The sequence below is a fragment of the Nycticebus coucang genome, chromosome 16 (genome assembly GCF_027406575.1).
Source record: "Nycticebus coucang isolate mNycCou1 chromosome 16, mNycCou1.pri, whole genome shotgun sequence".
NCBI lineage: Eukaryota > Metazoa > Chordata > Mammalia > Primates > Lorisidae > Nycticebus > Nycticebus coucang.
The window spans coordinates 54,564,274-54,578,270 of record NC_069795.1 but is presented as its reverse complement, the minus strand read 5'-3'; the positions used below and the strand labels follow the sequence as shown (position 1 = coordinate 54,578,270).

Sequence of the window (13,997 nt, the reverse complement as noted above, 5' to 3'; positions counted from 1 at the left end):
TTTAATAGCAATATTTAAATCATTGTTAAGATCACTCACACTGTTTTGCAGTAGTAAAAAAAAAAATTATTAATGTTCTTTTAAATTTTAGATGAATACAAGGGTAGAAATGATGAGGTTATATTGTTTATGTTTCTTAGGTAAAGTTCATGTTGTAGTTGAGCCCTTCACCAGAGGATGCGCTGTGTACTCTTAACCTTGTGCACCTTAGGGGAGAGTTGACCAATCCTCCTTCCCTGCTTCTCTGCCCCCTTGAATTTAATTGTGTTTTTCTCTCCTATGGGTGGGTAGTTGTTTTTCTTTTGGTTGCATATTAGTAGTGAGTCCGTTGGATACTTGCTTTTCCATTCTTGTGATACTTTACTAAAAGAGCAGTTATTAATGTTTTATTAAAAGGTAAAGTATTTTAGCCCTACGTCTTTTCCTGAGAGTCTCTTGGTTTTGAAGGAACGAAAGGATTTTGTGTCAGCTAAGAGGAGTACTGACCTGGACTTAACCTTATTTCTTGCACAGAACTTTCCCCATAAGGGTTTTTAAGTAGTGTGAATAACTTTATGGACTAGAAGAACTTTTTAAAAATCATTATATCTAACAAGATGGTCAATGCCCTTATTTTAATTCTTACACGTTTGCAAAACTTGCAGAGATTTTTCCTTTGTGATGGAATGTAAAATGTGGAAGGAGAAGAAATACAAAAAAAAAAAAAAAAGTTGAGTGCAGACTATGTGCTAGGCACTGTGCAAAGCACTTTACATTTCCTCTTCTGAGAATTATGATAACCCTGAGAGGTTTCCAGAAGAAGCAGTCGACCCAAGGTTATAAAGCTACCAGGTAGGACTGCGAGATCCCAGGTCAGCTTGCTTTTTGATATGTGTGTTCATCGTATGAATAGAGTCAGGCAGACTACTCCATGGAATGATGTGATGCTTCCTATGTCCATAGGAAGTAAATCAAGGGTATTTCTGTTCCCCACATTCGATATTATCAAATTATTTTCCAAACTTTGTACTCATTTTTAGGCAGGTTTATTTAAGATAGATATAGATATCCTATTTGTAATATTAATATATTACTTCTAAGAGTTTCTTACTTACTTTGGTCTTTTCTTCTATGTCTCCGTCCAACCATCTAGTTTTCCTTTGGATATGTTACATAGAAGGTTCTGCATGGAAGGTTATGGAGATAGACCAGTGAGGAAGACAGATACATTCTCCTCCTTTAAGAAAATTTCATTCTCATGTAGAAGAAAGATAGAGAACAGATAAATATGCAGTTGATATCTTCATTATAACTGGTTGATTCTTTAATGATGCTTTTTAAAATTGTTTGACATGTGGTCTCCTTATGTTGCTGGGCTGAATTAGTCCTCTCACCTCAGCTTTCTAAGGAGACTACGGTACATACTACCATCCCTGGCTTCCTTAAGGGTTGTTTCTTATATCAATTTTTTTTTTTTTTTTTTTTTTTTAAAGATAGAGTCTTACTCTTGTCCTGGGTAGAGTGCCATGACATCATAGTTCACAGCAACTTTAAACTCTTGGGCTTGAGCAATCCTCTTGCCTCAGCCTCCTGAGTAGCTGGGACTACAGGTGTGTACTGGGCTAGTCGTTTTTTTTTTTTTTTTTTTTTTTCCCTATTTTTTGTAGACATGGTGTCTAGTTCTTGCTCAGGCTGGTCTCTAAACTCCTGAGCTCAAGAAGTCCACCTCTTTTGGTCTCCCAGAATTCTAGGATTACAGATGTGAGCTACTGTACCTGACTCTTATATTTATCTTAAAATATACCTTCCTTGAAAACTAAAAAGGAATTTTCTTTTTCCCAAGTCTTGCTATAACTTATATACTATGCTCACGACTGATTTTATGTGCTTTGTTTCCCCCAGTTAATATTCTATGTAGAAGAAGTATGTTTATATTTTTTACATTTTATAATTTATATCTTTCTGAACTTTTATATATTTAGTGATGATTTGCTGAATTAAAATGCAAGGAATCCAAAGAACTTGTGGATATTTTTTACTATGACATGTTTACTTTTATGCAACTGCAGTAAGAAACTTCTAACGTTTACGGGAGGAGGACAGGGGTTTCTATCTATCTTCAGAAAATGAGATATTTCACTTGAGAGTATATGACTTGATTCCATATAACTGAACGCTTCTTTCAAATAAAGTCTGTTACAGTATAGGCACAGTTCTTTACTGTTGAAATTTTCATTTGCTTCAGTAGAATTGCCTTCATATGTTTCAGGGGCTGGATTGAACATTATTTGCAAGGAATATATTAGCTGATCTGATACCTCTTAATCACCTTTTGGCTGGAAATTTTAATTAAGGCACAGTCTGAAAACTCTTTATGTGTAAAATGTTCCAAGAATAATTAATGACTTTGAGAATTCTTGTAGCAGCTGTAAATCCTGTTTTTATGTTTGTGCCTTTGCTTTGATATGGTTGAATGTATATTAATGTATATAACTACATTTTAATGTATTTATTGAAATATATGTGTATCATACATTTTTATTTATGTGGAACAATGCAGATTGCATGTACAGATGGCATCTCCTTAGAAATCTTTAATATGTTTAAATACGTATGAGAGTCAGTTGTGTGTTAGTATGGAAAGAAGGCCTGAATCTGCAGTCCAGATATCAGAGCTATCAGTGTTCTGAGCAGTAACATTAGTTAGTTCTATTTCTGTGTTTTAGTATTGTCATGTCAAGATGAGGGAGTTGGTCTCTCTGATTTCCAAATTCTTTGCGTCAACGACGTAATGGAATTTTAAGGCTAATTCCAGTAATGTTTTGCCTTTTAGTTCAAAAGAAAAGAGTAATATTGCTAATGAACCAATTCTTTTATGTCCCAATCGGTGCTCTATTATATAAAGTGACAGCAGATTTGTTCTTTGTGAAAACTGTTCTGTGTTAGCACCAACTTTCATTCTGGGGAGCGATTTCGATATTTCTAGAAGAGATGTAAGGCATTCGAATCCAAACTTGAACTTGTGGTGAGTTTCAATTCTCCTTAATATACTGCTTTTAGAAAAGCAATTTTTCTTTCCCTGGCTTTTTCAGTTCCTTGCACATAGCCGGCACTCGATAAATATTTATCGAATGGAATTGGATTTGACCTGCTTGGACGTCGTAGTCCTGATGTGGGGTTATTCATTTCCGTGGGAGCTGTCGTAAATCACAGGGTTTAATAGTAATCCAGCTGATGAACTGCGTGCTCAGCGGCTTATATAGTAGTTCAGTATTGTATGTTGCACTTTCCTAGGTGCAAATTTAGAGAACAGTGTAGTTTACAGGGCCTTAATGAACTGACTCCTGCCCATTTCAGATCTCCTGTACTACTCACAGCTTTCCTATGCTCCCACCTTTTAAAATAGCTGCATTTGTTCTTCTCTTAACATTGCTTTGCTCTCTGGCACATCTTAAGCCTTTGCCACAACCCTTTTTGTGTGCTGGAAAGTAATTTTAGGTACGCCTTTCTTAACACTCGCACGTGGATATGAGTGAGCTGCTGCTTTTCTCTTGTAACGCTTTGTACTTTCCCTCATCATTGCACTAAATTCTCCTGTAATTCTTTCTTAAGCCACCAATCTTTCCCAGTAGACAGACAACTCCTTGAGGGTAGGTCTGTGATTTATCCCTTTCTGTGTTCCCGAGAGCCTGAAACAATGGCTGACACATAAATGTTTGTGGAATTAACAAATGGGTCCTGAAGTTCATGTAAATTTGCAAATGGAATAAAATAAAAATGTTAATGAGTTTAGCAGAGATCATTAATTATATGCCTAATTCTAATTAAATTGTGATATAGTTAGAAAGACTATCACTCCGAGATTCAGAAGATGCAGGATATCTTGTGTTGGATTAATGATTTTTTAAATAGTCCTTTAATAGTCCTTTGCAGTTCTTAGTTTTGTTATCTGGAAATGAATGGATTGGATGGGATCTTTGCTAAGATGCCTTGGAGCAAGGATTACATTGTTCCTAAGTTAATTATAGAGAACTAGGTCTCTCTGCCAGGCTCCTGGAGTCAGGAAGTATGTTCTAGCCATCCATAATTTCCAGGCACTCAGCTCAGTACCTGGTAGATAGTAGTGAGCCAAATAACTTTACCTGATAAAGCAATAAATTCTCACATGGAATTACAACTTTAAATAAAGCAAATGAGGAAAAGATCAGGTAGAGAATAGTGAATTAAATATTTCTAAAACTTAAAATTATCAAAGAATAGTTATTCAGTATTTCTGAAAAAGCACATGAGAGAAATTTTCTTATTTGTCAGTTAAAAGTTCACTAGTAGAAGAAGTGGATTTGGAGGTTGGTCCCCTACCTAGAAGTTAATAATTAGTTAATCTGTCACATATACCAAGTTTTATGTTGCTGAAATTAAACTGTGCTATGTGATATTGGTAGTGGCAGTATTTTTGAAATTTTTGTAAATGTGTAATAACATAAGTTTTGAGATTCACAAAAATCAAGAAATGTAAAATCTGTGTGGACAGAAACAAATGAATCCCTCTCAGCAACACTGATAAGTCAAGCACATTGAAACTTTCATGGTTGAATTAGAAAGATGAATGTCAACTGTGTTTCTTGGAAGTGAAATAGTGACCATAACACATTCTCTGTCAAAACTTTCATAGTGACCCATGAATACTTGTGATAGTATCTTTGGTGTTGTAAAAAACATCCAATTTCAGCCAGGATTTGTTAAATCATTGATATATTTGGGACTTAATCTTTGGGTCTAAATGACCTTTTCTAAATGTGTCAACATATATTACAAATAAAAGGGATAAAAAAATCTTATCAGTCCTTTCAGCTATACTTCTGTAAACATTTGGCCTTATTTAATACATGAGATACCATCTTCTCTTTGCAAGAAATTTCTTGGAGATGAAAATAATATTTTTTATCAAATTAAACCTATTCATTTGGGTCATTAATTTGAATACTTGATACATACAGCGTTCAATTATGAAAATAAAGGACAAAATACACTCAAACTATTTGTGTAAGAAAAAAATTATGTATCAGCCAGTCTATCCATTCATCTACCCTGTTTCCCTGAAAATAAGACAGTGTCTTATTTTAAGGTGTGCCCCCAAAGATGTGCTAGGTCGTATTTTCAGGGGACGTCTTATCTTTCCTATAAGTAGGTCTTATTTTCGGAGGATGTCTTATTTTCGGGGAAACAGGGTATTTATTAGTTGTGTACTCAACATTTCTTCTTTAGATGTTGTATACAAAGAGGAGAAAGATATATTAATACTCTAGATGATTGTGAAAAATACTATCTATACTATCTTAAATTGGGGGTTGATGCTTAGTAATTTGAGCTAGATTTTTCTCTCCAGCCCCCCCCAAATTTAAATAAAGTAAATGTGATAGTAAGTATACTATGCTTTCTTCATTTGTTGTTTTTTTGATTTATTGTTTTGTGGTTCTTGAAATTAGTTTAGTTGTTTTTTATTTGCCCCAGGAACTTTTATGAGTGCCTGGGGGCAGATCTATGTTTTGTGGAACCTGAAATGTAAATAATTTGAAGGGATCCTTCTAGAGGTAAAGAATATAGAAGTACAAACACAAAATTGGGTAGGAAAGTGAATTTTCTTTATTACAATTTTTTAAAAGTTGGTAAATCTACAAACATCAGAGAAATAAACTGGACTAGTTTTTGACTCTGTTCATCTTATACTTGGATTACTTTTATCACCCACATGTACATCTAGTCCTGGGTACCATGAGACAAATTGCCTTGCACTGAACCTTACCATTCCTGTGGTAGGCTAACTTAGCATTGTGGGAACTTGAAGTACTCCCCAACCCATTCTTTTAAAAAATATTCTTAAAATTGAAAAAAACATATGTTACATATTTAAAGTATACAACATGACATTTTGATACATACACACATAATGAAATGCCTACTATATGCAAACAAATTAGCATATTTGTCACCTCCCATAATTACCTTTTTGTGGCGGTATGGCAGTAAAAGTATTTAAAATCCATTCTTTTGGCAGATTTTCAATGCACATGCAATATATTTATCTGTAGTCCTCATAGTGTATATTAGATCTCCAGGTATTTTATCCTACATAACTGCAAATTGGTATACTTTTACCTATTTCTCTCTATTTTGTCCTCCTCCCTTCCTGGTAACCATCATTCTTTTTCCTGTTTCTATTTATTTATTTAATTTATTTTGTTATTTGTATACTTTGAGACAGAGTCTTACTCTGGTAGAGTGTTGTGGCGTCAGAGCTCACAGCAACCTCAAAGTCTGTATTTAAGCCATCCTCTTGCCTCAGCCACCCCAGTAGCTGGGACTAAAGGTACCTGCCATGATACTTGGCTAGTTTTTCTATTTTTGGTACAGATGGGGTCTTGTTCTTGCTCAGCCTCCTCAAGCAATCTGCCTGCTGCAGCCTCCCAGAGTACTAGGATTATAGGCTTGTTTCTATTTATTTGATTTCCTTTTTTGCAGATGCTGCATGTAAGTGAATTCATATAGTATATTTCTGGGCCTGGCTTTTTTTATTTTTACTGGGAAAGTTGACAGTAATTAAACTATTTATAAAAGTCATGGGGAGGGAAGTCATAATGGAAAAAGACAGAAATTTTAACCAATTGTATTTAAATATCTTGCTCTTGAAAATTTTACCAAAAAAAGAAACATGAATATGGGTTTAGAAGAGGACTATGCATCTAAAGGACCCAGAGGTTATGCTTCATTAGTTTCTTGGTAAATCTGCCTTTAAGAATGTAGTAGTCTTGGGTGGCGCCTGTGGCTCAGTGAGTAGGGCACCGGTCCTATATACCGAGGGTGGCGGGTTCAAACCCAGCCCCAGCCAAACTGCAACAAAAAAAAATAGCCGGGCGTTGTGGCGGGCGCCTGTAGTTCCAGCTACTCGGGAGGCTGAGGCAAGAGAATCGGGTAAGCCCAAGAGTTAGAGGTTGCTGTGAGCCGTGTGATGCCACGGCACTCTACCGAGGGCGTTACAGTGAGACTCTGTCTCTACAAACAAAAAAAAAAACAAACAAACAAAAAAAAAGAATGTAGTAGTCTTAATTGTTATAAGACTTAATTACTCTTGCCTAAATCACGTTAATATGTAGCAGCGAATACAGTAGTTGAAATACTACCTTTTCATATTAGGGCTGAGTACATTGGGTACTTTTTCTTAAAGCTATAACCCAATCTCAGCACAAGAATATGGGGAAAGGGGCAAGGGAGGGGAGGGGAGAGAGGAGGATGGGTGGAGGGAGGGCAGTTAGTGGGTCCACACCTACAGTGCACCTTAGAAGGGGAAAGGTGAAATTTACTAAATGTAGAATATAAAAGTCTGAACACAATATCTAAGAAAATGCCACAAAGGCTATGTTAACCAGTTCGATGAAAATATTTCAAACTGTATATAAAATCAGCACATTGTACTTCATGATTGCATTATTGCACACAGTTATGATTTAATAAAAAAAAAAAAAACGAAATACTACCTTTTCTTGTTGGCAAGAATTAGCTTTGGTTCTGTAAAGAGACTTGAATTACCCCAGTAGCTGGGTGGCATCTGATGGGATGACTGAATTGTTATATACCACATTCATAGGCTTGGTAGACAACATGGGAGGTGGAAAAAACCCATTTGTACCTGACACCCATTGTTACCTAATAATTTGGTTATTAAAATTGCAGATCTTTGTTTTATTCTCCTCAGGGTTCAAGAACAGTACACAAAAACATTAATTAAAATCTGTGAGAGAGCTTTAGCTAGCTAGGCGTTCAATGTAGTAAAATAATGTTTAAGCAGTAGACATTTGTTGCCAACAGAAAAGGCCCATTTCCTCATTTTTATTTTTAAAAAAGGCTATCAGTTATATACAGTGATTTGTACACTGAAGTCTGTTAAGCTATGGACGAAACTTTAAGGGTTGAAAATGAGGCTATGAGACAGAAAAATGTGAATGGAAGAAAAAGATGGAATGACTTAATTGTTATAAGACAAATGTGTTTGCAAGTTCTTAGTCAATTGGAGATAATTTAATATTACTATTAAATTTATAATATGGGAAATGAAGAAGTAGGTTCTATAAGTAGTAGTTCTATAAGTTTCTCATTTTCATGCGAAAGAAAATATTATAGTTTATATAAATAATATTTTATTGTTGTCTTTTTTAGGTAAGACTGTGCCAAAATCCCAAACTTCAGTTGAAAAATAGCCCACCATATATACTTGATATTTTGCCTGACACATATCAGCATTTACGACTTATATTGAGTAAATATGATGACAACCAGAAACTTGCTCAACTCAGTGAGAATGAATATTTTAAAATCTACATTGATAGTCTAATGAAAAAGTCTAAACGGGCAATAAGACTCTTTAAAGAAGGCAAAGAGAGGATGTATGAAGAACAGTCGCAGGACAGGTAAGAATAGTTCAGATCTTTTTTCTTAGTGTTAACGTCATTTATGCTGCTTTTTGCCTCATAGTTAACATAAATGTCACCATGGAACTGTTTTGGGGGGAATGCCGTTCACTTTGTATACAGTTATATGCTGCTGAACAGTGAGGACACATTCTGAGAAATGTATCTTTGGGTGGTGTCATCCTTGTGGGAACATCATAAAGTGTACTTACACAAACTTAGATGGGATTGCCTGCTGTACCTGTACAATGTGGCTCGTAGGTTACAAACCTCTACAGCACCTTACTGTACTGAATGCAGTGGCAGTTGAATGCGGGGGTAAGTATTTGTCTGTCTAAACATAGAAAAGGTACAATAAAAAATATGATGTAAAAATATGAAACAGTATACTTGTATAGGATACTTAACATGAATGGAGCTTGCAGGACTGGAAGTTGCTCTGGCTTAAGTTAAAATGAGTGATGGGTGAATGTGAAGGCCTAGGATGTGACCATACACTGCTGTAGACTACAGTAAAGTCATAAAAATATTTTTCTTTCTGCCATGATAAATTAACCTTAGCTTACTGTCACTTTATAAACTTTGAAGTTTTGGTAACTTTTTGACTGTTCTATAGTAACACTTAGTTTGAAACACCCCTTGTGTAGCTGAACAAAACTGTTTTCTTTCTTCATGTTATTCTGTAAGTTTTTAGATTTATTTTTTCTTATTTTCTAAACTTTTTTTGTTTGAAATTAAAACCCAAAATGCATACTAGTCTAAACCTAAAGAGAGTGAAGGTCCTCAGTGTCACTGTCTTCCTTCTCAACATCTTGTCCATGGGAAGGTCTGTGGGGCAATAACAGAAATGGAGTTGTCGTCTTCTATAATAGGAACGCCTTCTCATCAAATCCTTCCTGAAGGACCTGCCTGAGGATGTTTTACAGTTTATATATATATATAATATATATGTATTTTTTAATAAATAGGAGTCAGGTATAGGGTGGCTCACATCTAAAATCTTAGAACTTTTGGAGGCTGTGAGAGGAATATCACTTGAGGTCAGGAGTTCGAGACCAGACTGAGCAAGAGCAAGATTCCAGAAAATAGAAAAATGAGGTGGGCATTGCGGTGGGCACCTGTAGTCCTAGCTACGGGGGAGGCTGAGGTAAGAGGATTGCTGAAACCTAGGAGTTTGAGGTTGCTATGAGCTAAACTGATACCAGGGCACTCTAATCTGGGCAACCGAGTGAAACTCTGTCTTAAAAAAAAAAATAAAGTACTCTAAAATAATAATAAAAAGTATGATATATACGTACTCTATAATATAGTAAATACATAAACCGGTTATATAGTTGTTTATTGTCATTATCAAGTATGATGATGTATCGTCCGTAATTGAGCAGTTTTAGGTTTATAGAAAAATTATTCAGAAAGTACAGAGAGAGGCCATAAATCTCTCCCCTCCCCACAGTTTGTTCTGTTCACATCTTGCATTGGTGTGGTACATTTGGTACAGTATATTATTATTAAAGTCAGGTTCATGCTTCGTGTTTCACTGTTCTCTGGTTCATAAATGCATCATGAAATTAAAGCGCAAACATGCACACTGGCCTAAACCTAAACAGAGTGAAAGTCTATTATGGTATTACATAGAAAATGCCCTGTGCTCCCTGTATTTACCATCCTCTTGAACTCTGAGCGCCTGAACTCCAGTCTCTATAGTTTGCCTTTTTTGCAGAGATGTATGGTTAGGCTCATACACGTACATAAGTGAATTTTCAGACTGGATTCTTTTACTCCACAATATGCATTTGTGGTTCCTCCATGTCCTTTCATAGCTTGATACCTCACTGCTTTATGTCACTTTATAATTTCCATTGTGTAGCTGTGACACAGTTTGCTTTTTCTGTCACATGTTGAAGAACATCTTGGTCGTTTCCAAGTTTTTTTTTTTTTTTAATTTTTTTTTATTAAATTATAACTGTGTACAATAATGCAATCATGAGGTACAATGTGCTGGTTCCATATACAGTCTGAAATATTTTCACCAAACTGGTTAACATAGCCTTCCTGGCATTTTCTTAATTATTGTGTTCAAACCCTATACTCTACACTTAGTAAACTTCACCTGCACCCTTCCAAGATGCACCATAGGTGTGGACCCACCAATCCCTCTGCCTCCACCCTTACTCCCCCTCCCTTCTCCTCTCTTGCCCCCTTCCCCATATTCTTGAACTGAGATTGGGTTATAGCCTTCGTATGAAAGCTATAAATTAGTTTCATATTAGGGCTGAGTACATTGGGTACTTTTTCTTCCATTCTTGGGATATCTTGCTAAGAAGAATATTTTCCAGCTCCATCCATGCAGCCACTTCCAAGTTTTGGCAATTGTGTATTAACTTGCTACAGATATTTGTATGCAGGTTTTTGTGTAGACTTAAGCTTTTACCTTTTTTGAGTAAATACCTAGCAATTTGTATGGAATGCCTGTGTTAGCTTTGTCAGAGCATCCTGGCCTGTATCCAGGGTCTCTGTACTATTTTGGCTTCTTACCAGCAATGAAGGAGAGTTCCTGGTGCTCCACAGCCATTGGAGACAGTGTCTTTCAGACACAGTTTGATTGAATCTGTGGATGTGACAGATGTGGGTGGGAGATAGAGCTTCAATCTCTGTATTTTTATTTAAGTGAGAAATTGGACTGGATGGAAAGGATGGTAGTGACATCATCTAAATCCTCATTCAAGACACTTCATTCAGATTTATTGTTTAGCTATTTTGATGTTAAAATTTAGGAGCAATCTAATAAAATGATAGAGTTTTCTATTTCTGGGAATACTTTAAATTATCTAGTATACTCACTAAGATAGCATATTTAGATTTTCAAATTGTAAATCAATATTTATTAAAATGTATAATGTCTTAACATATTAGTTAAATTGAATTTTAGTTGAAGACTAACCTCCCTGTGTTTTAGTTTTCTTACATGTAGGAAAACCTCTATAAAACCATTGATACTTCTTTCAGGTCAGAAAAACTAGCCTCATTTAGTCTAAAAGAGCATAGGGTTGTATAATAGAAAATCTAGGGGGGGAAAAAGGAAATTTAGCTATCTAGGTATGTGGGCTCCAAAGTTGTTTGTAAATCCTGGCCAAGCAAATACCCAGAGCCAGTAAAACCTTCAAATTCAAACATAGAGGAGCCTTCTATGTAATGTGGCAGAAATGTTTATGTAGGTATAATTTGCTCTAAATGAGCGATGAACTGGTCATAAAAGTCTAACCATCACTTTATAAGGCTCATTTCGAGGGTGGTGAATCTTTTAGTTGCCTGTTAGCTTTAAAGTTTTAGTGGGACCAACAAGGGGAATTAGAGTTGTCGCAGAGATACCAGAAGTAAGGTAGAGAAATATTTTAGTGATTATTTATTCATGCAGACTTGCCAAGAATGGCCATTGTTTGAGAAAACAGATGTTTATGCTAACATTTTGTATTTCTTGGATTTTCATTGAATTCATAAAAGTAAGTTGTTTTATACATGTCTTTTTAATTCTTATTTAGACTTTAGTAGTCATGAAGTCCTTCCTGATTTATGGAGCCATCTATTATATTTTACTTTTTAGATTATCAGGGCATTGATGAGGTGTGTTATTTTTCAGTCTAGGAAAAATAGTAGATGAGTGCCTGTAGCGTTTTAACTGGATATAATATGTGATCTGGTAAACTTATAATTTACTTTCATATCTTCTGTGGAAACTTGAAACATTTCTTGACTAAATAAATGTCTTATAATTACCATCTTATTTATTTGCATATTTTTGTGCAAGCATTTCGTAGGATACTTTAAAATTTTGGTCGATTATGTATAAAATTCCATAAATGATGATAGATCTCACGTTGCTGACCAATCATGATGAGGCCACTCTGTAAACTTTGTAATTCTTGTCTGTATTTTAAGTGTCTGTGTGTATTTTGTTTACTGTCTTAAATTCAATGCTAAGACAAAATGTCTTATTTTCTGTGTTAGTATAGCATACCACTAATTAGATTTTTCTGTTCATCATTGTTGATCAGGTTCTGTAGCCAGCTGTGTTTATGTGAAACTTAGATTTGATAAATATCTAATTATAATTCATAATTATGTGCCATTCTTGGTTCGCCATAACAACCATATAGACTTTTGAATTTTTATTATTTTTTTCTGCTGGTGGTATATTTGTACACAATTCACTTCTAGGTTCCCTTAGTATTTCACATGCAAACTGAACCTAAAGTGGGCTATTGCACATGGAACTCTGAGGCGTTTTGCTGTACAGAACACCAAAGAACCTTCATGGCATGTTCTATGGTAGCTAGGCAACAGAGAATACAGGGTAGTAAAATGACTCTACCTAACATGAATCACAGATGGGTTATTGGGAATGTTATAAATTATTGGAACAATCTTTTTTCTTATTCTATAAATAGTTAACTAGGGACATTGATATTACTAAGCTAAAAACGAAGGACCACAATAATAGAAGCAGTTATTTGGAGCGCGTCGACTAAATCAGTATTCTCCAACTTGTGCTGGTTGAATACATGAATCGAAATGTTTATTTTAATGTTCCTGAATCTCTCTCTGTGGCAACAATATACTTCTCTGTGGATTTATTTTAAATACGAGGGTAAATGGGAAAATAAAATCAGGCATCATTTCTGACCTGGCATTTTTTAAACTGATTTGCTAAAGAATGAGTAGCCAGAATTTTTAGTGCAATTTTACATAAATCTAATAATTATAATAAGAGAAAAATAAATTAAATAAATGAATGGCACTCAGTGTATTTCCTAGTTACCTATGTTCTATGTAAAAGGAGAGAGGGAGAAATTACAGTTAGGCAAATGTATTTGCTACTGAAATAGATATTTAGGGCATAGTGAAAGCTTCTTGCCCTCAGAGTGGGCAGAGGAATGACTTTCATGGAGGAAAGGCTTAATCAGGCTGCCTGCCTTCTCTGAGTGTTACAGGAATCCTTCTCTTGTTTCACTTTTCCCAAGTTTTTTTTTTTTCCTACAAGCAGCTAAACCTCACACTGAGTTGGTGCTTCTCCAGCTGAGTTTCTAAACCATTCTGAGCTGGCATTTCTGGGAAGAGTAATTCAGTGATTTCTGGAAAGGATAAAGAGTGTGTGTGTGTGTGTGTGTGTGTGTGTGTGTGTGTGTGTGTGTTGGGAGGCGGGGCCAGAGGATACAGACATGTGGAGAAGTCTTCAGTTTGAAGCACAGATTAAAAGAAAAACTATGTCTTATTGCTTAAAGCCTTAGTGGCCAAAGTCAAAGTGGATGTGAGGCAGTTACTGCTGACGCACACGCAGGCAGGCGTAATTTACAAGCGTAAAAAAACACGTAAGTGATGTGACTGGCAGTTTCATCAGTTGACCATTTTCATAGTAAATTTCATTGTTTCAGATGGAAAGTACACATTAATCAGCTGCTCTTCAAGGTCTGGTGTTGGATACTGTGTTTTGTTTAGACTCCCAGGGTTGACGGCCTCAGGACATTCAGATTTTCCCTATTTTAGAATTGCTTGAGTGAG

At 35.5% G+C, this 13,997-nt stretch overlaps 1 protein-coding gene across 6 annotated transcripts in view; it reads left to right on the top strand.

Annotated features, from left to right (window-relative positions):
• The window catches only part of CBLB (Cbl proto-oncogene B), a 213,759-nt gene that overhangs the window by 8,197 nt on the left and 191,565 nt on the right, over positions 1–13,997 (top strand). For all 6 annotated transcript variants that reach the window (XM_053565169.1, XM_053565173.1, XM_053565172.1 and 3 more), the window contains exon 3: positions 8,191–8,441. In XM_053565169.1, the coding sequence (XP_053421144.1) occupies positions 8,191–8,441 (251 nt within the window). The remainder of the gene's footprint in view (positions 1–8,190; positions 8,442–13,997) is intronic.